General features: G+C 53.5%; 2 protein-coding genes and 1 long non-coding RNA gene across 27 annotated transcripts; 1 reads left to right on the forward strand and 2 right to left on the reverse strand.

Moving 5' to 3' along the window:
* Positions 1-5305: 5305 nt before the first annotated feature.
* LOC111928524 (uncharacterized) lies at positions 5306-16255 on the reverse strand. Of its 20 annotated transcripts, none has more exons than XR_015281311.1 (14): positions 12858-16255; positions 12736-12779; positions 12576-12641; positions 12321-12400; positions 12219-12248; positions 11055-11217; positions 10773-10939; positions 10610-10689; positions 10381-10537; positions 9435-9496; positions 9313-9356; positions 9176-9220; positions 8260-8303; positions 5306-6684 (listed from the first exon to the last, which is right to left on the reverse strand). It is a non-coding gene; the product is annotated as an uncharacterized LOC111928524 (long non-coding RNA). The 20 variants fall into 20 exon arrangements; XR_015281306.1 differs by having other exon boundaries at positions 9435-10537; positions 11055-11077; positions 11156-11217; positions 12858-16251; XR_015281303.1 differs by having other exon boundaries at positions 9435-10537; positions 11034-11077; positions 11156-11217; positions 12858-16251.
* A 59-nt stretch (positions 16256-16314) lies between these two features.
* Positions 16315-20366, reverse strand: LOC111922412 (uncharacterized). The gene is made up of 4 exons (XM_086870481.1): positions 20297-20366; positions 19038-19095; positions 18404-18496; positions 16315-17566 (listed from the first exon to the last, which is right to left on the reverse strand). The coding sequence occupies exons 3-4, from the start codon at positions 18477-18479 to the stop codon at positions 16851-16853; spliced, it is 792 nt and encodes a 263-aa protein (XP_086726607.1). The 5' UTR covers positions 18480-18496; positions 19038-19095; positions 20297-20366; the 3' UTR covers positions 16315-16850.
* Positions 20367-20459: 93 nt separating this feature from the next.
* Positions 20460-24726, forward strand: RNF212B (ring finger protein 212B). Of its 6 annotated transcripts, none has more exons than XM_086870487.1 (12): positions 20460-21278; positions 21677-21825; positions 22196-22248; positions 22357-22431; positions 22527-22642; positions 22940-22988; positions 23114-23189; positions 23284-23326; positions 23436-23487; positions 23571-23619; positions 24031-24062; positions 24553-24726. In XM_086870487.1, the coding sequence occupies exons 2-12, from the start codon at positions 21726-21728 to the stop codon at positions 24613-24615; spliced, it is 708 nt and encodes a 235-aa protein (XP_086726613.1). In that variant the 5' UTR covers positions 20460-21278; positions 21677-21725; the 3' UTR covers positions 24616-24726. The 6 variants fall into 6 exon arrangements, with proteins under 6 accessions (XP_086726613.1, XP_086726609.1, XP_086726614.1 ...); XM_086870488.1 differs by having other exon boundaries at positions 20480-21278; positions 21567-21825; XM_086870483.1 differs by lacking the exon at positions 24031-24062.
* Positions 24727-24799: the final 73 nt, after the last annotated feature.

Genomic DNA, 24799 nt, shown 5'->3' on the forward strand with positions numbered 1-24799 from the left:
CCCCCAACCCCTAACCCTAACCCTAACCCTAACCCTAACCCTAACAACCTAACCCTAACCCAAACACCCTAACCCTAACCCTAACCCTAACCCCTAACCCTAACCCTAACCCTAACCCTAACCCCTAACCAACCCTAACCCTAACCCTAACCCTAACCCTAACCCTAACCCTAACCCTAACCCTAACCCTAACCCTAACCCTAACCCTAACCCTAACCCTAACCCTAACCCTAACCCTAACCCTAACCCTAACCCTAACCCTAACCCTAACCCTAACCCTAACCCTAACCCTAACCCTAACCCTAACCCTAACCCTAACCCTAACCCTAACCCTAACCCTAACCCTAACCCTAACCCTAACCCTAACCCTAACCCTAACCCTAACCCTAACCCTAACCCTAACCCTAACCCTAACCCTAACCCTAACCCTAACCCTAACCCTAACCCTAACCCTAACCCTAACCCTAACCCAAACCCTAACCCTAACCCTAACCCTAACCCTAACCCTAACCCTAACCCTAACCCTAACCCTAACCCTAACCCTAACCCTAACCCTAACCCTAACCCTAACCCTAACCCTAACCCTAACCCTAACCCTAACCCTAACCCTAACCCTAACCCTAACCCTAACCCTAACCCTAACCCTAACCCTAACCTAACCCTAACCCTAACCCTAACCCTAACCCTAACCCTAACCCTAACCCTAACCCTAACCCTAACCCTAACCCTAACCCTAACCCTAACCCTAACCCTAACCCTAACCCTAACCCTAACCCTAACCCTAACCCTAACCCTAACCCTAACCCTAACCCTAACCCTAACCCTAACCCTAACCCTAACCCTAACCCTAACCCTAACCCTAACCCTAACCCTAACCCTAACCCTAACCCTAACCCTAACCCTAACCCTAACCCTAACCACCCTAAGTGAAACTGAAAGTGAAAGTGAAACCGAAACTGAAAGTGAAACCGAAACCGAAAGTGAAACCGAAACCGAAAGTGAAACCGAAACCGAAAGTGAAACCGAAAGTGAAAGTGAAACCGAAAGTGAAAGTGAAACTGAAAGTGAAACTGAAACCGAAAGTGAAAGTGAAACTGAAAGTGAAACTGAAACCGAAAGTGAAACCGAAACCGAAAGTGAAAGTGAAACCGAAACCGAAAGTGAAACCGAAACCGAAAGTGAAACCGAAACCGAAAGTGAAACCGAAACTGAAAGTGAAAGTGAAACCGAAAGTGAAAGTGAAACCGAAAGTGAAACTGAAACCGAAAGTGAAACCGAAACTGAAAGTGAAACCGAAACCGAAAGTGAAAGTGAAAGTGAAACTGAAAGTGAAAGTGAAACCGAAACCGAAAGTGAAAGTGAAACCGAAAGTGAAAGTGAAACTGAAACCGAAAGTGAAAGTGAGACTGAAATCTAGAACCTGATCTAGAACCCGATCTAGAACCCGATCTAGAACCCGATCTAGAACCTGATCTAGAACCCGATCTAGAACCTGATCTAGAACCTGATCTAGAACCCTGACCTAGAACCGTGACCTAGAACCATCACCTGGAACTTGAGCCTGGAATTGCAACCTGGAACTCGAGTCTGGAGCTGTAGCTTTGAATTTCAGATTAAATATGGCGGCTGCTAAGTATTTCCGGCAAAAAACATGCCGCGCCGTGTATTTCCGGCAAAAACATGGCTGCGCCCATGTATTTCCGGTGAAAACATGGCGGCGCCCTGTATTTCCGGCAAAAACATGGCCGCCCCCATGTATTTCCGGTTTAAAATGGCCGCGCCCTGTATTTCCGGCAAAAACATGGCCGCCCCCATGTATTTCCGGTTTAAAATGGCCGCGCCCTGTATTTCCGGCAAAAAACATGGCCGCCCCCATGTATTTCCGGTTTAAAATGGCCGCGCCCTGTATTTCCGGCAAAAACATGGCCGCCCGCATGTATTTCCGGTTTAAAATGGCCGCGCCCTGTATTTCCGGCAAAAACATGGCCGCCCCCATGTATTTCCGGTTCAAAATGGCCGCGCCCTGTATTTCCGGCAAAAACATGGCGGCGCCCTATATTTCCGGTTCAAAATGGCCGCGCCCTGTATTTCCGGCAAAAACATGGCCGCGCCCTATATTTCCGGTTCAAAATGGCCGCGCCCATGTGGTTATGCATAATTGTAGTGTCGTGCTTGTGTGTGGCTTTGAAACGGGGCGCCGAGAAGTGCCAGAAAACCGGCACCGAATGCCGCGCTGCCGCGCGGCATTCGGTGCCGTTTTTCTTGCGCTTCTCGGCGCCGGGATTTGGGATTCTCGATTTGATTTTTTTCCGGGACAAAATGGCGCCGCGCATGCGTCGTGGGGGCTCCGGAGCGGTTGCCGTCCCGCCGGTGACGCGCTTCCGGTCAAGATGGCGGCCGCCGTGCCGGGAGTTTTACCGGAGCCGCGCGGCCGCGGGAGCGCCCCTCGCGACCCGGAACGACCCTCCGGCGCGCTGGCGCGCGCCGGAGGGTCGTTTCGGGTCGGCGAGGGGCGCTCTCGCGGCCGCGCGGCGCTTGGGGGTGTGACGGTGATCGGGATTGTTTCTGGGGTTTCGGGACGGGTTTTTTGGCGTGGCGGGGTCGGCGGGGTGTGTGCGGGGTGTGGTGCTTGTGTTACGGTGTGTTTTTGTCGTGTTTCTGGACGTATTTTATTAAAAATGTGATTGTTTATATTTTTTTACAAAATGGCGGCCGTGTGATGTCATCGGGGCGGAGCGCCTTGACGGGCAGGCGGGGGGGCGGTGCCGGGGGGCGGGGCGGCGTGACGGACACCTCGGGGGCGGTACCGGTGGGCGGGGCGGCGCCGAGGGGAGTTCCGGGCGGTTGCCGTGGTGCCGGTGACGCGCTTCCGGTCAAGATGGCGGCGCCCGTGTCGGGGGGTTTACCGGAGCCGCCCGGCCGCGGGAGCGCCCCGCGCCGACCCGGAACGACCATCCGGCGCGCTGGCGCGCGCCGGAGGGTCGTTCCGGGTCGGCGCGGGGCGCTCCCGCGGCCGGGCGGGGCTTGGGGGGGCGACGGTGATCGCGACTTTTTCTGCGGCTTCGGGACCGGTTTTTTGGCGTGGCGGGGTCGGCGGGGTGCGTGCGGGCCGTGGTGCTTGTGTTACCGTGTCGTTTCGTCGTGGTTTTTTATGTATTTTATTAAAAATGTTAATGTTGATATTTTCATAAAATGGCGGTTGTCTGATGTCATCGAGGCGGGGCGCCGTGACGGACAGGTGGGAGGCGCTGCCAGGGGGCGGGGCGGCGTGACGGACAGCCGCGGGGCGGTCTCGAGGGGCGGGGCGGCGTGACGGGCGGCTCGGGGGCGGGGCTCGGTGACGGACACGCGCGGGGCGGTCCCGAGGGGCGGGGCCGCGTGACGGACGGCGCGGGGGTGGTGCCGGGGGCGGGGTCGCGGGGCGGGGCTGCGTGACGGACGGCGTGGAGGCGGTCCCGGGGGGCGGTGCCGGGGGTGGGGCGGCGTGATCGACGGTTCTGGGGTGGTCCCGAGGGGCGGAGCGGTGCCGGGGGGTGGTGTGGCGTGCCGGGCGGCTCGGGGGCTCTGCTGGGGTTGAGGGGTGGTGTTTCGGTGGGTGTTGTGTTGATTGGGGGGGCTCCCGTTGTTGCAGGTGTGTTGGGAGTGAGGGTGCTGGGGTGGGGGGCTGTGTTTGGGGCTGGGGTGTCCTTGAGGGGTGGGTGCCAGGGGGTGGGGGGTGTGCAGGAGGGGTGGGTGCTTGGGGATCGGGGGGGTGTGCAGTAGGGGTGGGGGCTAGGGGATCGGGGGGTGTGCAGGAGGGGTGGGGGCTAGGGGATCGGGGGGTGTGCAGTAGGGGTGGGGGCTAGGGGATGCGGGGGGTGTGCAGTAGGGGTGGGTGCTTGGGGCTGGGTGGGTGCTAGGGCATGGGGGGTGTGCAGTAGGGGTGGGTGCTTGGGCACAGGGGGTGTATGGGAGGGGTTGGTGCAGGGCTTGGGTGAATGCTAGGGTAGGGTAAGTTGTGTGCCAGGAGTGTGTGAGGGTGGGATACGGGTGGGGACTAGGTATAGTGTAGGTGGGAGGGGGTGGAGCCCCCCTATATAGTATATATACTATAAAGAAAAAGAATAAAAACTATAAGTCTGGTGCAGCAGTAGAAGGTTTCGTGCTCCCGGGGAGTAAGTGGTATGTACTTTATAATTTTTAAGTTGTTTTTTTACTCCCCAGGAGCACGAAAGGTTCTACTGCTGCTTTTTCTAAGTTTAAAGTTTAAGCTAGAAAGCAAAACAAGAAGTTAGAAGAGAAATGAGTTTAAGTTTCAGGGAAAGAAAATAGAGAGAGACTGAAGAGAAACAAAGTCAGAGGCACAGAGAAAAGGGAAAGAGGGTGGGAGCAAAAAGAAACTAAGTCCGAGTCAAAGTCAGAGGCACAGAGAAAAGGGAAAGAGAGTGGGAGCAAAAAGAAACTAAGTCCAAGTCAGAGTCACAGAGAAAAGGGAAACAGAGGGGGAGCAAAAAGAAACTAAGTCCAAGTCAGAGTCACAGAGAAAAGGGAAACAGAGGGGGAGCAAAAAGAAACCAAGTCCAAGTCAAAGTCACAGAGAAAAGGGAAAGAGAGGGGGAGCAAAAAGAAACTAAGTCCAAGTCAGAGTCACAGAGAAAAGGGAAACAGAGGGGGAGCAAAAAGAAACTAAGTCCAAGTCCGAGTCAGACTCACAGAGAAAAGGGAAACAGAGGGGGAGCAAAAAGAAACTAAGTCCAAGTCTAAGTCAGAGTCACAGAAAAAAGGGAAACAGAGTCAAAGTGAAAAGAAAGAGAGGGAGAGTGGAGAGAAACCAACTCTACTTCCTTTCCATCTAACTCAGAGGCAGAGAGAAAGGAAACTGAGACAATCCCTGTTCACCGTAACTCGGAGTTACGGTGGAAAGGAATCGAGTCTGTTTGCTTTCTGTCTAACTCGGACCTAGAGGGAAAGGAAACAGACTTGGAGAGAAAAGAAAGAGAGGGAGAGTGGAGAGAAACCAACTCTACTTCCTTTCCATCTAACTCAGAGGCAGAGAGAAAGGAAACTGAGACAATTCCTGTTCACCATAACTCGGAGTTACGGTGGAAAGGAATCGAGTCCAGTTGCTTTCTGTCTAACTCGGAGCTAGAGGGAAAGGAAACAGAGTTGGAGAGAAAAGAAACAGAAAAATAGAGTGAGCAACAGTGACAGAGACTTAGAGAAAGTTAGAAAGAGATTGAAAAGCAAGAAATAGAATGAAAATAATGACTACACCACACCGAAAACACAAGAGCCGGGGGGGAGTGGGGGGAGGGGGGCAGGGGGATGAAGGTTTATTCACCTTTATTTAATGAATTTATTTACAGTACAGCAAAACACAGATAAACTGGAGACAAATGCATTACAATACAATCCATGTACACACTGAAAAATTCCTAATTCACATACAGAGTAATACAGCAAAACACAGCAGCAAATGCAAATACAGAACAATACAAGCCAAATACATATTAACAGAATATAACTATTTCTACAGTTCTGGAAAGGTCAATACATGCTGTTTCGTTATTACTGCTATGCCAAACCACAAGGAGCACACAGAAAACACAATACTCATTCGCCACAGAAGCCGGCTTCAGCTCGCACACATACTCACCGTCACTCTCCTCTCCACCGCCCCATTATAATCCTGCTGTCGTTGGTCCTCGGGAACGTGGTTCCCGGGAGCCTGAAAATGAGCCTGCCTGACGAAAACCTCGGCCCGGGGCCGGTCCGTGCCCAAACTTTGGCGATGACTGTCGCCTCGCAGACCGGCCGGGACCGAGGAAAAAAAACCCCAGCTGGGAGGGAAAAAAAAAAAACCCCCCCAGCTGGGGATTTTTTATTCTAAATTTAAAAGTGAATTGCAAGTCCTGAAAAGCAAAAGCCATACAGACAAGGTTAGAACCACTCGACACAAACACACACCCCCCTCCTACCCCACGGGAACTCGGTTCCCGGGGGGCGTCAAATTCAGCCTGCCTGACGAAAACCTCGGCCCGGGGCCGGTCCGTGCCCAAACTTTGGCGATGACTGTCACCTCGCAGACCGGCCGGGACCGAGGAAAAAAAACCCCAGCTGGGAGGGAAAAAAAAAAAAACCCCCCAGCTGGGGATTTTTTATTCTAAATTTAAAAGTGAATTGCAAGTCCTGAAAAGCAAAAGCCATACAGACAAGGTTAGAACCACTCGACACAAACACACACCCCCCTCCTACCCCACGGGAACTCGGTTCCCGGGGGGCGTCAAATTCAGCCTGCCTGACGAAAACCTCGGCCCGGGGCCGGTCCGTGCCCAAACTTTGGCGATGACTGTCGCCTCACAGACCGGCCGGGACCGAGGAAAAAAAAACCCCAGCTGGGAGGGAAAAAAAAAAAAACCCCCAGCTGGGGATTTTTTATTCTAAATTTAAAAGTGAATTGCAAGTCCTGAAAAGCAAAAGCCATACAGACAAGGTTAGAACCACTCGACACACATGCACACAAGCAGACCCAGACCCACCGACTCTCACAGACAGACACGCTCTGACATGCAGCAGGAGACTAACTCGCACAGTGACTGCAACCCTTATTTGAAACACTCTGCTGAACAAAATGCCCTGACATATCTTCTCACTGCTGCTTCTCAACATCAAATGGTAGATCCTCAGAAAATAGGCATCAGAGACCTGCAAAACAACAACACAAGATGGTCAGTGAGGGATTCTATGGTAGCTATGACTCAGCCACCCTCAAGGCCCACACATTTTTTACACAAAAACCTCATAGAAAAGAGGAACTGTAACCTTTTATACTTGTTCCACCTAACTAACTATGTGCCAGGGCAGGGCAGCTCCAAACCAATGGAAGTTGAGTTACAGAGGCAGGCACAATGCAGTTAAATTAAGTTAAGCTGAGTTACAGAGGCAGGCACAATGCAGTTAAGTTAAGTTAAGCTGAGTTACAGAGGCAGGCACAATGCAGTTAAGTTAAGCTGAGTTACAGAGGCAGGCACAATGCAGTTAAATTAAGTTAAGCTGAGTTACAGAGGCAGGCACAATGCAGTTAAGTTAAGCTGAGTTACAGAGGCAGGCACAATGCAGTTAAGTTAAACTGAGTTACAGAGGCAGGCACAATGCAGTTAAGTTAAGCTGAGTTACAGAGGCAGGCACAATGCAGTTAAGTTAAGCTGAGTTACAGAGGCAGGCACAATGCAGTTAAGTTAAACTGAGTTACAGAGGCAGGCACAATGCAGTTAAGTTAAGCTGAGTTACAGAGGCAGGCACAATGCAGTTAAGTTAAGCTGAGTTACAGAGGCAGGCACAATGCAGTTAAGTTAAGATGAGTTACAGAGGCAGGCACAATGCAGTTAAGTTAAGATGAGTTACAGAGGCAGGCACAATGCAGTTAAGTTAAGCTGAGTTACAGAGGCAGGCACAATGCAGTTGAGTTAAGCTGAGTTACAGAGGCAGGCACAATGCAGTTGAGTTAAGCTGAGTTACAGAGGCAGGCACAATGCAGTTGAGTTAAGCTGAGTTACAGAGGCAGGCACAATGCAGCTAAGCTGAGTTACAGAGGCAGGCACAATGCAATTAGTTTTACAGAGGCAGGCACAATGCAATTAGTTTTACAGAGGCAGGCACAATGCAATTAGTTTTACAGAGGCAGGCACAATGCAATTAGTTTTACAGAGGCAGGCACAATGCAATTAGTTTTACAGAGGCAGGCACAATGCAGTTAAGTTAAGCTGAGTTACAGAGGCAGGCACAATGCAGTTGAGTTAAGCTGAGTTACAGAGGCAGGCACAATGCAGCTAAGCTGAGTTACAGAGGCAGGCACAATGCAGCTAAGCTGAGTTACAGAGGCAGGCACAATGCAGCTAAGCTGAGTTACAGAGGCAGGCACAATGCAATTAGTTTTACAGAGGCAGGCACAATGCAATTAGTTTTACAGAGGCAGGCACAATGCAATTAGTTTTACAGAGGCAGGCACGGTACAAGGCAGTCACAGGCGATGTCTGCCGGGTGAACGTGGCGATAGCTGCGGACGTGAAGGCCGGTTCCTCGGACGAAAAAATCCACGACGACGTCGAGAGGCTGAGATGGCCGATGACGTGAAACACGAGAGAACGAGAAGATGGATTGGAACTGCCCTGCCCGGCAAAAGCTCTGGGGAGCTTGCAAAGAAACCCTCTCCCTTGGCTTCAGAGGGGCCCATCCCACTACAGCCCTGTCCTCTAACTTAACTTCAAAATGCCAACTCACCTGCTCATCTCTGCTCCTTGCCGTGCTCGGGGCAACGCAGAATCCTGCAAAGACAGAAAAGAAAAAAGCACTCTGAGTTACTGTCACAATGCACAAGGTGGAATTCCTGATGTGGTTCCTTTATTCCATCTTGGACTACAAAAGCTTGTCAGCCAACCAGGGACTTTAAACAGAAGAAAAACCACTCAGTCCCACCTCTCATACCCAAAGATCCCCTGTAAAGTTCTGAAGACAGAGCCCTCAAACGAGTGTGGGGTGCTTTGCCCTGAGGCATGTGCAGTTTTTAACAAATTCGAGTCACCTCCCTTGCTTTCTAGACACTGCTCACCAACGTGGCAGGCTAGGGGCGGCTGAGGCGAAACGTCTTTCCCCTGATAATGACTGCACAATAAACCTGCAACCCCTTCTGTCTCTCAGAATCCTGTCCGTGACACCGATTCGTGTCAGGATCCACAAGGTGGGATTTGTGATGAGGTTCTTTCATTCTATCTTAGAGAACTGAAGATTAGCAGCAAACCAGGGACTTTAAACAGAAAAACCTCACAGTCCCACTTCTCATACTCAAAGATCCCCTGTAAAGTTCTGAAGACAGAGCCCTCAAACGAGTGTGGGGTGCTTTGCCCTGAGGCATGTGCAGTTTTTAACAAATTCGAGTCACCTCCCTTGCTTTCTAGACACTGCTCACTGGCGTGGCAGGCTAGGGGCGGCTGAGGCGAAACGTCTTTCCCCTGATACTGACTGCACGATAAACCTGCAACCCCTTCTGTCTCTCAGAATCCTGTCCATGACACCAACGTGTGTCAGGATCCACAAGGTGGGATTTGTGATGAGGTTCTTTCATTCTATCTTAGAGAACTGAAGATTAGCAGCAAACCAGGGACTTAAACACCAAAACACCCACAGAGCATGCACCCACCTGTCCTCCAGCATCCTGGGCTGGGATATCTTGCAAGTAGACCACCTAAAATAAAAAAAAAAACAAGGGATTAAAGTTATAGCAGAAACAGAGACCCCAGCAAGAACAACTGCTTCCCTCCACCAATCGAGGCTGACCTTCCACCTGCTTCGCCTTACCCGCTGCTTTCCAGCTTTACTTCCTAGAAATAAAGACAAAGAGCACAGCTGTTACACAGTGACCGGTTCCAGCCCCGCTGCAAAGTAAAACCGTGACCGACCTCCTCAGGGGGACCCCCTCATCTGGGACAGGTGCTCTGCCACGAGGTCAAACCGTCTGCATCTGAAAGAAAGTTAGGAAAAAAGTCAAAGTGCTGCAGGGTAACTTCACAGCTCCAGACACCTGCTGCAAACAGAAGAATACCACCTAGACTCCAACTACAGCCCGTATTACAAATCTCCAATTACAAGTGCCCGGGACTTGTCCTTAAACACCTACAACCGGGCTGGGCGGCAGGGCAGAGCAGCTCCGGACCAAATACCCCCAGACACCCGTGACACGTGAGACGAGGGGACGTGACAGGGAGAGAAAACTCTCTGAGACAAGAAAGTCCTCACGAGGACCGAGAGAATGCTGAACGTGATGACCGAGGAGGGACCCAAGGCGAGCCTGCCGGGCTCGGATGACCCCGGAGGAAAAAGATGCTAATGGAACAACTTTTTCCAAGAACCGCAGAGATGGATGCCTGAGAATCCTGTGGCTGGAAGCCTCTGCCTGCCTTTGAATCGGCACAAGTCCTTATCCACTGTAAAAAAACACTGCTGCATATAGCTGTTGACACAGCTGAGAACAAGACCTAAAAAAACATCTGATCACATGCTTCTAAAGACTGATGCAATTCTGACACGTGTCAGAGCTCCCGAATCGAAGCTTCGCCGGCGCCGCGCCGAGGAACGCAAAGATAGGAGACGAACAGAAGGACCCCGGGGTTTCTCATAAGCTCCTGGGAGGGCTAAGGCAAGAGACATGTTACACGAGATGCACAGAAGACACAGAAGGCACGAGAGACAAGTGACAACACACCCTGGGACTGCTCTGCCCTGTTCGCCTCAGCGTTACAAACCAAAGTGAGGCTTCCCCTCACTGGGGCCTATGGGGTCATTTCCAGAACCTCCCCATCCCCAAAGCTCACTCAAAAACCCAAACCGATCTCAGTCCCGACCCACCGCCCTGCTTTGATCCTCTCTGCGGGTTCCACTTATCTCTCAGAGGGCTGAAGATGTGAGTCACAGCGAGAGGCCGGTCAGGGAGCCAAACAAAGCCACCTCACTGTCTGGGAAGTTCTTCTCTCACCTGGCTGTTGTCTCAGACAAGTATCATCACCTATGATAAAGAAAACCAAATATAAGAGCACAATCTTAGTGGCATATTCACCAAAACCCAACTCCTACTCACTGTCTCTTAGGAACTCCCAGGTCCTCGGGCCGCACGCTTCGGCCACGCCCCGAGGCGGACACCGTCGTCGCAGGGTTCGCCTAGGATAAACGGACAGGAGGCGATGTAGCGTCGCTAAAAGTTGAGAGCGCCCTCCCCGCTCCTTCCGACGCCCCCGACTTGCCGTGACTCCTCGGCCGCGCCTAAAGGGTACCCGAACCGCACAGACACGTGGACGAGGTCGAGGCTTCGTCACAGACTCCGGTAATATTTCCTGGGGCTCACCAGAGAAGCAAACCGGGTCTCTTGGCAGGTCAGTGAGGGGGCCTCAGCACAGCATCAGGAGGCAGCCTAAAACACACAAACAAGCAGGGATGCTTGGAGTTGCACCAGAAACTGAGACCCCAGCAAGAACAACGGCTTCTCTCCACCAGCCAAGGCTGACCTTCCACCTGCTTCGCCTTACCCGCTGCTTTCCAGCTTTACTTCCTAGAAATAAAGACAAAGAGCACAGCTGTTACACAGTGACCGGTTCCAGCCCCGCTGCAAAGTAAAACCGTGACCGACCTCCTCAGGGGGACCCCCTCATCTGGGACAGGTGCTCTGCCACGAGGTCAATCCATCTGCATCTGAAAGAAAGTTAGGAAAAAAGTCAAAGTGCAGCAGGGTAACTTCACAGCTCCAGACACCTGCTGCCAACAGAAGAATACCACCTAGACTCCAACTACAGCCCGTATTACAAATCTCCAATTACAAGTGCCCGGGACTTGTCCTTAAACACCTACAACCGGGCTGGGCGGCAGGGCAGAGCAGCTCCGGACCAAATACCCCCAGACACCCGTGACACGAGGGGACATGACAGGGAGAGAAAACTCTGAGACAAGAAAGTCCTCACGAGGACCGAGAGAATGCTGAACGTGATGACCGAGGAGGGACCCAAGGCGAGCCTGCCGGGCTCGGATGACCCCGGAGGAAAAAGATGCTAACGGAACAACTTTTTCCAAGAACCGCAGAGACGGATGCCTGAGAATCCTGTGGCTGGGAGCCTCTGCCTGCCTTTGAATCGGCACAAGTCCTTATCCACTGTAAAAAAAACACTGCTGCATATAGCTGTCGACACAGCGGAGAATGAGACCAAAAAAGACATCCGATCACATGCTTCTGAAGACAGATGCGATTCTGACGTGTGTCAGAGCTCCCGAATTGAAGTTTCGCCGGCGTCGGGCCGAGGAACGCAAAGATGGGAGATGAACGTAAGGACCTGGTGTTTCTCATAAGCTCCTGGGAGGGCTAAGGCAAGAGACACATTACACGAGATGCACAGAAGACACAGAAGGCACGAGAGACAAGTGACAACACACCCTGGGAGTGCTCTGCCTTGCCTGCCTCAGCATTGCGAGCCAAAGTGAGGCTTTCCTTCACTGGGGCCTATGGGGTCATTTCCAGAACCTCCCCATCCCCAAAGCTCACTCAAAAACCCAAACCGATCTCAGTCCCGACCCGCCGCCCTGCTTTGACCCCCTCTGTGGGCTCCACTTATCTCTCAGAGGGCTGAAGATGTGAGTCACAGCGAGAGGCCGGTCAGGGACCGAACAAAGCCACCTCTCTGTCTGGGAAGTTCTTCTCTCACCTGGCTGTTGTCTCAGACAAGTATCATCACCTATGATAAAGAAAACCAAATATAAGAGCACAATCTTAGTGGCATATTCACCAAAACCCAACTCCTACTCACTGTCTCTTAGGAACTCCCAGGTCCTCGGGCCGCACGCTTCGGCCACGCCCCGAGGCGGACACCGTCGTCGCAGGGTTCGCCTAGGATAAACGGACAGGAGGCGATGCGGCATCTCTAAAAGTTGAGCGCGCCCTCCCCGCTCCTTCTGACTCGCCGCGACTCCTCGGCCGCGCCTAAAGGGTACCCGGACCGCACCGACACGTGGACGAGGTCGAGGCTTCGTCACAGACTCCGGTAATATTTCCTGGGGCTCACCAGAGAAGCAAACCGGGTCTCTTGGCAGGTCAGTGAGGGGGCCTCAGCACAGCATCAGGAGGCAGCCTAAAACACACAAACAAGCAGGGATGCTTGGAGTTGCACCAGAAACTGAGACCCCAGCAAGAACAACTGCTTCTCTCCACCAACCGAGGCTCACCTTCCACCTGCTTCGCCTTCCCTGCTGCTATCCGGCTTTACTTCCTAGAAATAAAGACAAAGAGCAGAGCTGTTACACAGTGACCGGTTCCAGCCCCGCTGCAAAGTAAAACCGTGACCGACCTTCTCAAGGGGAACCCCATCATCTGGGACAGGTGCTCTGCCACGAGGTCAATCTGTCTGCATCTGAAAGAAAGTTAGGAAAAAAGTCAAAGTGCTGCAGGGTAACTTCACAGCTCCAGACACCTGCTGCCAACAGAAGAATACCACCTAGACTCCCAACCACAGCCCGTACTACAAGTCTCCGATTACAAGTGCCCGGGACTTATCCTTAAACACCTACAACCGGGCTGGGCGGCAGGGCAGAGCAGCTCCGGACCAAATACCCCCAGACACCCGTGACACGTGAGACGAGGGGACGTGACAGGGAGAGAAAACTCTCTGAGACAAGAAAGTCCTCACGAGGACCGAGAGAATGCTGAACGTGATGATCGATGAGGGACCCAAGGCGAGCCTGCCGGGCTCGGACGACCCCGGAGGAAAAAGATGCTAACGGAACAACTTTTTCCAAGAACAGCAGAGACAGATGCCTGAGAATCCTGTGGCTGGAAGCCTCTGCCTGCCTTTGAATCGGCACAAGTCCTTATCCACTGTAAAGAAACATTGCTGCACATAGCTGTCAACACAGCGGAGAACAAGACCTAAAAAGACATACGATCACATGCTTCTAAAGACAGATGCGCTTCTGACGTGTGTCTGAGCTCCCGAATGGAAGTTTCTCCGGTGTCGGGCCGAGGAACGCAAAGATGGGAGATGAACGTAAGGACCTGGTGTTTCTCATAAGCTCCTGGGAGGGCTAAGGCAAGAGACACTTTACATGAGATGCACAGAAGATACCAAAGCACGAGAGACAAGTGACAACACACCCTGGGACTGCTCTGCCCTGCCCGCCTCAGCATTGTTAGCTAAAGTGAGCCTTTCCCTCACTGTGGCCCTGGAGGCCATTTCTCAAACCTTCCCCTCCTCATGACTCAAAACCCCTAACCGGTGTGAATCCTTCCCCACCGCCCTGTTTTTATCCCCTCTGTGACCACAGCCCTCGTCTTATCTCTCCGAAGCGAATATGTGCGAGAGGCCGATCCGCTGCTAAGGAAAGCTGCTGCGGGGGCGGTTCCCTTTGTGTTACGATGAATCTGCTGAGAGAATCTGAAATATTGCACTTGACATGATCTAGAACTTCTGGAAATTGCAATCCTCCTAAAAAAAAAGCCATGAAGAAGAGTCATGATAAAAGCATCTCATTGCCCCTGAACCCCCAGCCCAGAATCATAAACTTAAATACTCCCTGTATTCAATATTGTTTTCTTCAAGGTGTTTTCAAAACTTCTGCTGCTTCGAATGCCCAAAAGATGCCTGCTTTTAGCAGGCTGAAGTAAGTTGAAAGAGCTTCTTCACTGAAATGAGAGAGGAGCTCTTTGCCCCTGCTGATTCCCCTGGAAGGAATAATGCCCCTTAGCACAGCCTGGGGTTAATATACCCCTAATTGGGCCCGCCTCTTTTTCCCACAATGCCTGGGAAAGGGGAGGCGGCAAATCCCACCGGGTATAAAAGCCCTCAGAGGGACTGTAGCTGTTTGGCTTCTCTGAGTTAAATTTGAGGTACGAAGCTCTGCATAGAAGAAAACTCTTTGGGAAAAAGCAGTGTTTTCTTTTTTGCTGGGATTACTCAGAACAATGGAGCAAAGGAAAAAAAAAAAAGGTAAGAAGAAAAACTTTGTGTTTCAGCAGTGTTGCCAGCTAAGTTGGATAATTTATGGACTTGCATAATTATTTTTTAGTGATTACTAAGTAGCACTCCACCTGTGATTAATTACATGGAGAAGAATAGTATTGATATGAATGGTGTCTCATAGGGACCTTTAATCAGGGCTCTCTACATTATAAATGAAAATAAGAAAAAGAACGGACTCCCAGGTGGCATTACCGTTACATACCCGCTGGGCTTGCTCCCGTTGGAAATATTTGGTGCCGGGGTGTGGGTAGAAGTGCCCTGAAATGCAGCTTTAAACCCTTGAAATGCTGGAAAAGGTAACACTTAAAATGAGCAAATGGGACAGCTAACTCCATTTAAATAGATGCAGTGGTAAATAATTGGATTTTTTGTTGTCTGTGTTAGATAAGAGTTGAGAGAGAATTTGGGTGAGGCTGTATTGTATATAGATTTTATGTTCGAAGGTTTTGTTTTTTTAATTTTGAAGTTAGAGAATTTATGTTTGGGCATAAAGCAAACGTAGGGGATATTCTTATATAATGTAATTTCAGGACATTTTATTTTTTGTTGTTTATATTTGGCTTAATGCTCCAAGTAATGTATTTTAATTGTAGATATACTTTTATGTAGATACAGTTAAATATAGTGGTTGTAATATTTAGTAAGTAGAGGTGGTTTTTACTCAATATTTATTGCATTATTTATTTGCTTTATTCAATATTAGATTTTTTGGTGGTACATGGTGTGCTTTTTTATTGTGTTGTATAGTGTGTGAAATTTGGTTTTTGAGTAAAGATAATTTGATGAATGGGTTTGTATTTTAGGTAGAATCAATTAAAATAGATTTTGATCTGTATTATTGGGATTTTAGTTTTGTTTTTAGTATGTAGGGGTTCAAATTGGGTATTGTTTGTTTGGTTAGCCGAGTTTTGGGTATTAATTAGGTGGTTTTTGTTAGATGCAGCGGTTAATGATCTGAAGTTTCTTATCTAGTGGTTTTAAGGTGATTTTTAGTAATTGATTTATTTTGTTTGTAGTGGCATATATTACCGGATCTCTTTTACTTATTTCATGTTGTGTTTTTCAGTTTGGGTGTTGATGATACGTTTGGATTTCTTTACGTTGTGGTGTTTATTATTAGTTTTATTTTTGGGGACATGGGCATTCATACGGTGGATTTCTATAGGTATTTTTGGGGGGATGGTGATATTTTTCAATTTCTTAGTAATTTAGATGGGTATTTTTTGTTTTTAATTAGCTTTAATTTTTTTTTTTTTTTTATCGAGTATCAGTAACTATCTACGTATTAGTTTAAAGGTAGAGCTTTGGGGATTTTTTTAGTGATGTTTAGCGTTAGTTGAATGGTCTTGAGTTTCGTGAGTTGGCCTGATTATTTTTTTGCCCCCTTCAACACCCTTTCCGGTTTTGGGTTCCCCCCGACCCCCTCCCAATTTGGGACCCCTCCACAATCACCTTCCCAGTTTTTAGACCCCTTCATTGATTCCCAAAATCCTCCTGTCATCCTTCCCACGGCTTTGCAGGGATTGAACCGGGACCCCACCAAACCCTTGGGCCCCCCAAAATTTCCCCCCCAGGGCTTTTTTGTCCTCCCTCCCCCAGGGGTTTTTACTCTCCCATCCGGGGTTGTCCTCAGCCCTTTTTGGGGCGCCCACCCACACCCCATTTTTGTCAACCCCCAAAACCAACACCCAGGTCCCCCAAAACACAACTTTATTCGCAGCCCGTCCTCGTCCATGCCCCCTCCCCACCCCACCGGGGCGTCCCGGTGTCACCCTCCCCCCCTCCCCCGAGGGTCCCCGCCCCCACAGGGGCATCCTGGTGTCACCTCCCGCCCCTCGTGTCCCTCCCCCCTTCCCCTATTTACAGCTCTGGGATGTGGCACCGAAGGGGGACAGCGAGGGGCACCGAGGGTGACCCAGGGCATGGGGTGAGCTTGGGGCCATCAGCTCTGTGTCACTCCACTCTGTCCTGTCCATCTTGGAGTCACGGTGTCTTGTCCCAGACCAGGTGCCTCCTATTGTCTCCCAGCTCGGTGTCACCACGTCCCATCACCTGCGGCACAACTCTTGTGGCCCCAGCTGTCACCACATCCTGCCCACAAAACTCTCCCTGTGTCCTCTGGTATGGTGGCACCGTGTCCCCTGTCTGTGGTACAGTCCCTGCATCCCCCACCAGGGTGGCTCACTGTTTGTGTGTCCCCGCAGGACATCAACAGCTGCCAGATCATTGTCCAACTGTCCTTGTGTCCCCACCGTGGTGTCCCCTCATGGCACAAAGAGCGGGCAGTGTCCCACATCTTGGTGCCATTGTCCCCACATTGTCCCCTCAGGGCACGAAGAGCGGGCGGTGCCCCCGGCGGTGCCTCCTGAGCGCGGCGCTCCGGGCGAAGCTCTCCCCGCACTCGACGCAGATCAGCGGCTCCTGCCCGCGGCCGCTCTCACCCCCTGCGGGCCCCTCGCCCTCGCCCCCCACCCGCGGCCCCTTCAGCGCCCTCGAGGTACCCGCGGGGTGGGCGCAGCGCCGCGGCCGCGCCGCCCCCGGCCCGGCGTGGGTGCGCTGGTGCTTGATGAGGTTCTTGCTCTGCGTAAAGCTCTTGCCGCACTCGGCGCAGCCGTACGGGCGCTCCCCGGTGTGGATGCGCTGGTGCTGGATGAGGTTGGAGCTCCAGGAGAAGCTCTTGCCGCAGTGGCCGCACCTGTACGGCTTCTCCCCGGTGTGGGTGCGGCGGTGCTGCACCAGGTGCGAGTTCTGCGAGAAGCTCTTGCCACACTCACCGCAGGTGCTGGGCCGCTCGCCCGTGTGCGTACGCTGGTGCCGCAGCAGCTTGGACCAGTGGCTGAAGCTCTTGCCGCACTCGTTGCAGATAAAGGGGCGCTGGCGGCCCCCACCCCGGCGTCCCCCGCCCTCCTCAGAGCCGCCCGGGGCTGGGCCGGGGGTCCCGCGGGGTGGCGGGGGACGCAGGGGGCTGTGCGGGATCACCGTGCGGATGATCTCGTGCGGCAGCACCTCGGCCTCACCGTCGCTCACGATGCCGTCGTCAGCTAGCAGGGGCACGGGGAGGGGGTGAGTGCACAGAAGGGGCGGGGCCTCCTCCCCAAATGTTTGTTGTGCCCCAAAAAGAGGCTGGGCCTTCTCCCCAAATATCTATTGAGGCCCAGAAAGGGGTTGGACCCCTGACCCAAATATTCGTTGTGATCCAAAAGGAGCCGGTTTCCATTCCCAAATATTAACTGGATCCTAAAAAGGGGCTGGGACCCCTGACCCAAATGTTCACTGCACCCAAAAAGGAAATGGACCCCCTCCTCAAATGGTCATTGAACCCCAAAAAGTGGCTGGACTCCTGACCCAAACATTTGTTGTGACCCAAGAGGGGGCACAAAATGGGGCTGTGGCCCTTCCTGGTGTCCAGTGCACCCCAGAAAGGGGCTGGACCCCACCCCGAATGTTCACTGTACTCCAAAAAGGGACTGTGCCCCCTCCTGGAGTGTCTGGACTCCCCCCTTTCTTGGGGGGTCTGAAACCCCCTTAAAAGTGTTTTGAGCCCCCATCAAATGTCTCTATCCCCTTCCAGTGGTGTCTGGAGACCCCCAAAAGTGCCTTGAACCCCCTCCGAAATGCCCCTAGCCCTTTCTTGGTGCATCTGGAGCCCCCCCCAAATTTGCCTGCAGCCCCCAAGAAGAGCTCATATACCTCTCCAGGGATGTCTGGATCCCCCCAGATTGCCTGTACCCCCTTCTTGGGGTGCCTGAAGCCCCCCAAATTTGTCTGCAGTCCCCCTGAAAGTGTCTGGATCTCCCCAAAATTTGTGTACCCCCTTTGTGGGTTACCTGGAGTCCCCCAATCGCCCCCCACGCACACTTTTGGGGTTCCCCCCTCACCAATGAAGACCCTCCGAACCACGTCCCCCTCGTCCGAGTCCTGCAGTTCCACCACGTCTGGCTCGTCCTGCTCCATGGGGACTCCCAGGGGGGCTGCGGCATCAAGGTGGGCCCTGAGCACACCCAAAACCCCTTGGGACCCCCTCCAACCCACAATTCCAAAGGATTGTTTGCATCTTGGTTCCTGTTGTGCCCCCCAAATTTCTCAGTGTGATTCTAAAATCCTTCTTGTGACCCCAAATCCCTCTGGATGACCCAAAATTCCTTTTTTGCTGCCCTCAATTTCCCTGTACCCCCCCTCCAAATCCTTCTGTGTTACCTCCCCAAACCCTTCAGGGTGATTCCAAATCCCTTAAGTCTCATCCCCCCTAAGTCTCATCCCCTCAAAAACTTCTGTGCCTCCCAACCCATCTGTTCCCCCCCAAAATTTGTATCACCCCAAATCTCGCCATGTCCCCCCAAATCCCTCAGTGTAACCTCAAACTCCACCACATGATCCCAAATCCCTCTGTGCCCCCTCAAATATCCCTGTGCCCCGCAAAATCCCTTTGCGTCCTCCCAAATTCTTCTGTGTGACCCCAAATCCCTCTATGCCCCCCCCAAATCACCCTGTACTCCCCAATTCTGCCCCCACCTGCTCTTTGTGGGTCTTGGGGGGGTCCCGCAGATGTTCCAGACTCAGCCCCAAAAATCTGGGGGGGGGAAAAATGGAGAGAAGCAGATGGGGGGGGATCACAAAGGGAGAGGTCACCCAGTGCCCCCCAAAATTACCCTATGCCCCTCAAATTACCCCCAGTCCCCCCATTTTCCTCTTCCCCCTTTAATTTTGGGAAGGAGGCACAAAAGAACAATAGAGCCCCAGAAACCTTCCCCAAAATTCACTCCCCACCCCAAGTTCAATACTGAGGGGGGACTCCCAGGTTTTTTGAGGGGTCCCCACTCTCTGCCCCTCCTCCCAAAACGGTTCATCCACAGCCCCCCAGCCCTCCAAATCCAACACTGGGTTATCCCAAATTTTTGGGGGGCTCTCCCACATTTTTCGGAGGGGGTCTCCACTCTCATTCTCCCCCCTTCTGCCCCCCGAAACCAGCGCCTGATCCCACCCCCCAGGCCCAAATCCCTCTCCCTTCCCATCCCAAAGCCAAGACCGTGGTTCTCCCCGACTGCGAGGGGGTCTCCCAAATTTTTGTGGGGGGTCCCCACTCCCCTTTTCCCCTCTTTTCCAAACCTAAAATTGGCACCATCCCCCTCCTCGTCCATTGCCACCCCCCTGCCGTTGCCTTCTCCCTCCCAAATCCAAGATCGGGGGTATCCCAAATGGGGGAAGGGTCTCCTAAATTTGGGGAGGGGGAGTGATTTCCGCTCTCCTTCTTCCATCTTTTCCAAACCAAAAAACGGCGCCTCATTTCCACCGCCCCCCCTGCCCCCGGCTCCAATCCATCGTTCTTCTCAATCCCCTGGGTATCCCCAGTTGAAGGGGGGCGGTCTCCCAACATTCTGGGGGGGATCCCCGCTCTCTTCCCTCCCCTCTTTCACCGCCAAAACCTGCCGTTCGTACACATCCCACCCGCCCCAAATCTATTGCCAGTCCTTCGCCATCGGCTCCCCATCCCGTATCCAAACCCGGGGGTATCTCCGATTGGGATGTGGGGGGAGGTCTCCCAAATTTTTTGTGGGAGGGTTCCCACTCTCCTTTCTCCCTCATTTCCAGCCCCACAACGGCACCCCCGCCCCCGCCATCGCCTCCCGCATCCCAAATCCAACAGGGATCCCAAACTGGAGGGGGAGTCTCCCACATTTTTTGGGGGGAGGGAGGCTTTCTCTGGTATTTCCCCTTCCCTTCCCCCCTAAAAACGGCGTCTCCCTCCCCTCCCCCCGCGCCCCCCGACTCACCTCGGAGGCTCCGCGGCGCGGGAGGGGCCGGGGGGGTTCCGGAGGGACCTGGGGGTGGCTCCGAGGGTCCCGTCGGGCTCCGGGGTCCGAGGGGGTCGTGGCGGGGGCGCTCCCCGGTCGCGAGGCGGGCGCGGGGCCGGGAACAGGAAAGTCCCGTCATCCCATTCCCCGCCGGATGCGCCACTGGGAAAAAAGCGGGGAAAAAACGCTGGGAGAAGAGGGGGGGAAACCTTGGAAAAACAGGAATTTGGGCGGGGGGAACCCCTAAGGGGAAAAAAAGGGCGGGTCCCGGCACGGACGCCCCCGAGCCGCCCGGTTTTGAGTGGGGGGCAATTGTGGGAATCGCCCGAATTGTTGGGGGTTTGTTGTTTTGGGAAGGGGGGAGGGGGGGGCTGTTTTCCAAGCGGGAAATGGATCTGGGGGTGGGGGGGTGGACAGGGTGGATTTGGGGGAAGTAAGGACAGGGGGCTCCCCCAAACTTCCCCCCCCCCCCGCCTTCCTGCTTTGTGTAACTGCAGCGACGCGTTTCCTGCCCCCCCGGGAATTAAAAATGGTTGGAATTACGCAACGAGGGCGGAGGGCTCACAGCGGCATCCAGGGATTCCGGGAACGCTGGGATCGGGGCTTCAGGGTGTCCCCTGCGCCCCTCTCCCCCAAATCCCTGATTGACACCCCCCCCCTCCCCAGGGGTTTTATTGGGGCGTTTTCTGCCCTCCCCCCGCCCCCGGGAATCAAAAATGGTTGGAATTACACAATGAGGGGTCCCGAAATAGCGGGACTGGGGGGTAGCAGGACCGGGTAGCAGGACCGGGGTTTTTAAGGTGGCCCCTGTGCCCCCCCAGATTCCCCCCTCACGAGGGCCTGGGGGTGCATTTCTGCCCCCCCCCCCCCCGCCCCCCCCCATCCCTTCAGTTAAAAATGGTTGGAATTACACGACGAGGCCAGAGGGTTACACAGTGGCGTGGAAGAATTTTGGGATCAGGTAATAGTAGGATTGATGTTCTGGAGTTCCCCCTGCACTCTCCAAACCTGGAGCCCTCTCGTATTTCCTGCTCTTTCTTTTTTCTCCCTTTATGCACCGTTTTTCCTCTCACCTGTCCCACCCTTTTCCCCCTTCCTTTTCCCACCCTTTTTCTTCTCACCTTTCTTTCTGTTTTTTCCCCTCACGTTTCCGCCCTTTTTCTCTCTTTTACTGCTCTTTTCCCCGCCCTCAACTTTCCCGCCCTTTTTCCCCTCACATTTCCCGCCCTTTTTCACCTCATGCTTCCAGCCCTTCTTCCCTCACATTTCTGACTCTTTCCCTCTCACGTTTCCATCCCTTTTTTCTCTCAACTTTTCCCACCCTTTTTCCCTTCACCTTTCACCCTCATTCCCTCACAGGCTCTCACGTGTGGAGACATCAAAGGCAGCTCCTCACCCTGGTCCTGCCATGGACTGGTTCCACTGCGCTCGCTGCTTCCGCCAGGATGGCACCCAGTTCACCATCACCAGCTGTGGCCACATCCTGTGTGAGGGCTGTGGGGGCACAGGTAAAACTGAGGAAAACCCCCAATTTAAGCCCTTAAAATGCTGAGAAAGGGAGAGTTTAACTCAATTTAATCCCTTAAAATGAGGGGGAAAGGACGGGTCACCTCAACACAAGCAAATAAAATGGGCTCTGCCCTCAATTTAAACCCCTAAAGTATCGGGAAAAGAGGGTTTGCCCTCAATTTCTATCTTTGGAGTGATGGAAAAAAGAGGATTCGCCCTCAATTTAAACCCTTAGCATTGTGGAAATGGAGGATCCTGCTTCAATTTAAAATCCTAAAATGAAGGGAAATGGCCCATTTCCCTCAAGGAACACCATTCCGGGGACTTTCGGACACCTTTTTCTCTCACTTTTTTCTCCCCTTCCTACAGGTCCCTGCCCAGTCTGTGCCACCGCCTGTCGCTACCTGCCGCTATCCCAGCAGGCCAGTGCCCACCACGTTGTGCCCCATGTCCACCTACCGCTTCCCACCCTTTTCCCCTCATGTTTCCCAGCCTTCTTCCCATCCTTTTCACACCCCCATGCCCAACAGATGCGCCCGGAGGTGAAGGTTTTCTTCAAGAACCCAGTGGCCATCGCCCTCAAGCACCTTGCCCACGTGATGCAGGTGAGGAGGACACAGGTGACGGGGGATGAGGTTCCACCGCTGTCCCCAACCCCACATGCTGCGGGGTTATAAGGGGGTGGACCCACGTCCCGCAGGTATGGCGGTTCCAGAAGGCACAGGCACAGCTGCTGGTGGACTTACACCGGGACAGAGCTCGGCAGATGCAGGCGGAGCTGGAGAAGGCCAGAGAGGAGCTGAGGGAGACGAGGAGGTGAGGGGGATGCCATGGTAGGGGGTCCATACCTCCATCTTGGGCTCCTCTGGGCATGTGGGTGAGGCAGCACTCCTTGGTCAACATCTTGGTGAGAGTCCTCGTCCTTCTGGGCACTTTCTTGGGAGGGTCTTATCCCCACTTGGCTGCCACATTGGTGACAGCATGTTTTGCTATTCACTGACATCTTGGTGGGCTTCCACACCTTTGCTCTTCCCCCCTCAGTTGCCCTATGGGGGGACCCCCACCCCAAATAGGGGAAATTCACACCCCACATTAAATTCTCCCACTTCCCAGGGAGCTGGAGTCACTCCGCCAGGAGAATGCAGAGCTGCGCCGCATTCAGGTGACCCCCAAAGTCCTCCTTTCCCTTCCCTGGCCCCCAAAATGCCCCCCAAAGTCCCTCTGCCCCTTCCCTCACCACCAGACTATCCCCCCCAAACTTCCCTCCCTGCCAAAACTGCCCTCCAGATCTCCCCACAGCTGTCCCCGGGCTGGCGCTGGAGCAGCCGCAGCAGCACCCCCCGTCCCTCCCCCACGCAGTCAGGTAAGTGCCTGCCAAATTTTTATGGGGATCTTCCACACTCTAAAACCCCTCCTTGCTCATAGGGGTCCCCCCAAATTTTCCATCGCCATTCCAGTCACCCCCCAGCCCCGCCGGCAGCTCAGCAGCCAAGTGGTCAGGTAAGGGAGGGGCATCCTAAATTTAGAGTGTGGGTCACTCTGAATTTTGGGTTGGGGATCCCCCAGTTGCACAGGGGTGTCCCCCAAAGCTCCTGCCCCTCTTTTGCAGCCGCTTAGCCCCACTGGAACCCCCCCGGTCCCACAGCACCCCAGGATGGCAGGTGAGACCTCACCCCAAATGGGGGCCACCCCACAATAGAGGGGTTCCCATAATGATCTGCGACACCCCCCCCCCCCCCCCCAGGCTGGTGTAGCCTACCGAGATTCAAGGACCCCTCTGGCCTCCAGTGTGGGTGAGCAACCCCAAATCCTAAGGGATTTACCCCAAAACAATGCCCCATGCCCTGCTCTTTACCTCCAAGCCCCGCCCCCTTTCCTCATCTCCAGGGAGGGACCCCAGAAGCTCATATAGGACCTCAAACACCCAAGTCCCCAAGTCCCTGATTTCCCCCCATAGAGACCCCAAAAGCCCTGATCTCCCCCCATGGTGACCCCAAAACAAAACCCCCAATAGTACCTCAAACCCCCATGGTGTGACCCCAAACCCTTGATCTCTTCCCATAAAGACCCCAAACCCCCACGGAAGGAGCCCAGAGCTCCCCGAACCCCCTGCAGGACACCAAGCCCTCCCAGAGAAGCCCCTCAGTGCTGATCCCGGTCTACGGGGTGACCCAAAATCCCCCTAATGCCCTTTCCCCCCTTAGTGCCCCCCCGGGCTGGGACAAGTGTGGAGCAGGTACTGGGGGCACTGGGAGGGGACTGAGGGCCTTGGGATAAACCAGGAGATGCAGAGAGGGGGATCTGTGGGGACTGGAATAAGCTGGGAGGAGATACGGGGAGCACGAGGAGGGACTTGGGGGCAGTGGTGGGGGGGTGGTTACTGGGAGGGATTGGAATAAACTGGGAAAGGTAACTGGGGGGGACTGGAAGGGGGATTGGCTACTGGGAGAAAAATTTGGTTCCTGGGAAGGGCGGTGTTTGGGCTACTGGGAAGGGTGCTTGGTGTTACTGGGAGCACCCCAGCTCTACCCCTTCCCCTTTGCCCCTTCCTTATTCCACCCCTTTTCCTTCTAAACCAAGACAAAACCTCCGAATTCTGTAGTTATTCCCCAAATTCAGTAGCCGCCCTCGCCCGAATTCGGTAGCCAAGCACCCCAAAAATTCAGTAGCCACGCCCCAGAGTGCGGTAGCCACCCCGAAATTCGGTAGCCAGTTCCTTTATGTAGGGCTCTGCTCTGCGGCCGGCGAGGCGCGGGCGCTCCCAGTGGGACAGCAATCCACGACCATAAAGGACAAACAGAGACCTTTGAAGGGATCCAAGGCTCCTGGACAGGAGCTCCGGGAGATCCCTGGAGGTGGCTGGGCGCAGGAGAAATAAAAATGAATTTTAAAAATGCCAATTTTGGGGTCATTTTGAGTCCCGTTTGTGGAGTAAGCGGCGTGGCCTCTACCGCGCGGCCCCGCCGGTTGAGT

Source organism: Cyanistes caeruleus, chromosome 32 (assembly GCF_971803275.1).
Source record: "Cyanistes caeruleus chromosome 32, bCyaCae1.hap1.1, whole genome shotgun sequence".
Classification (NCBI taxonomy): domain Eukaryota; kingdom Metazoa; phylum Chordata; class Aves; order Passeriformes; family Paridae; genus Cyanistes; species Cyanistes caeruleus.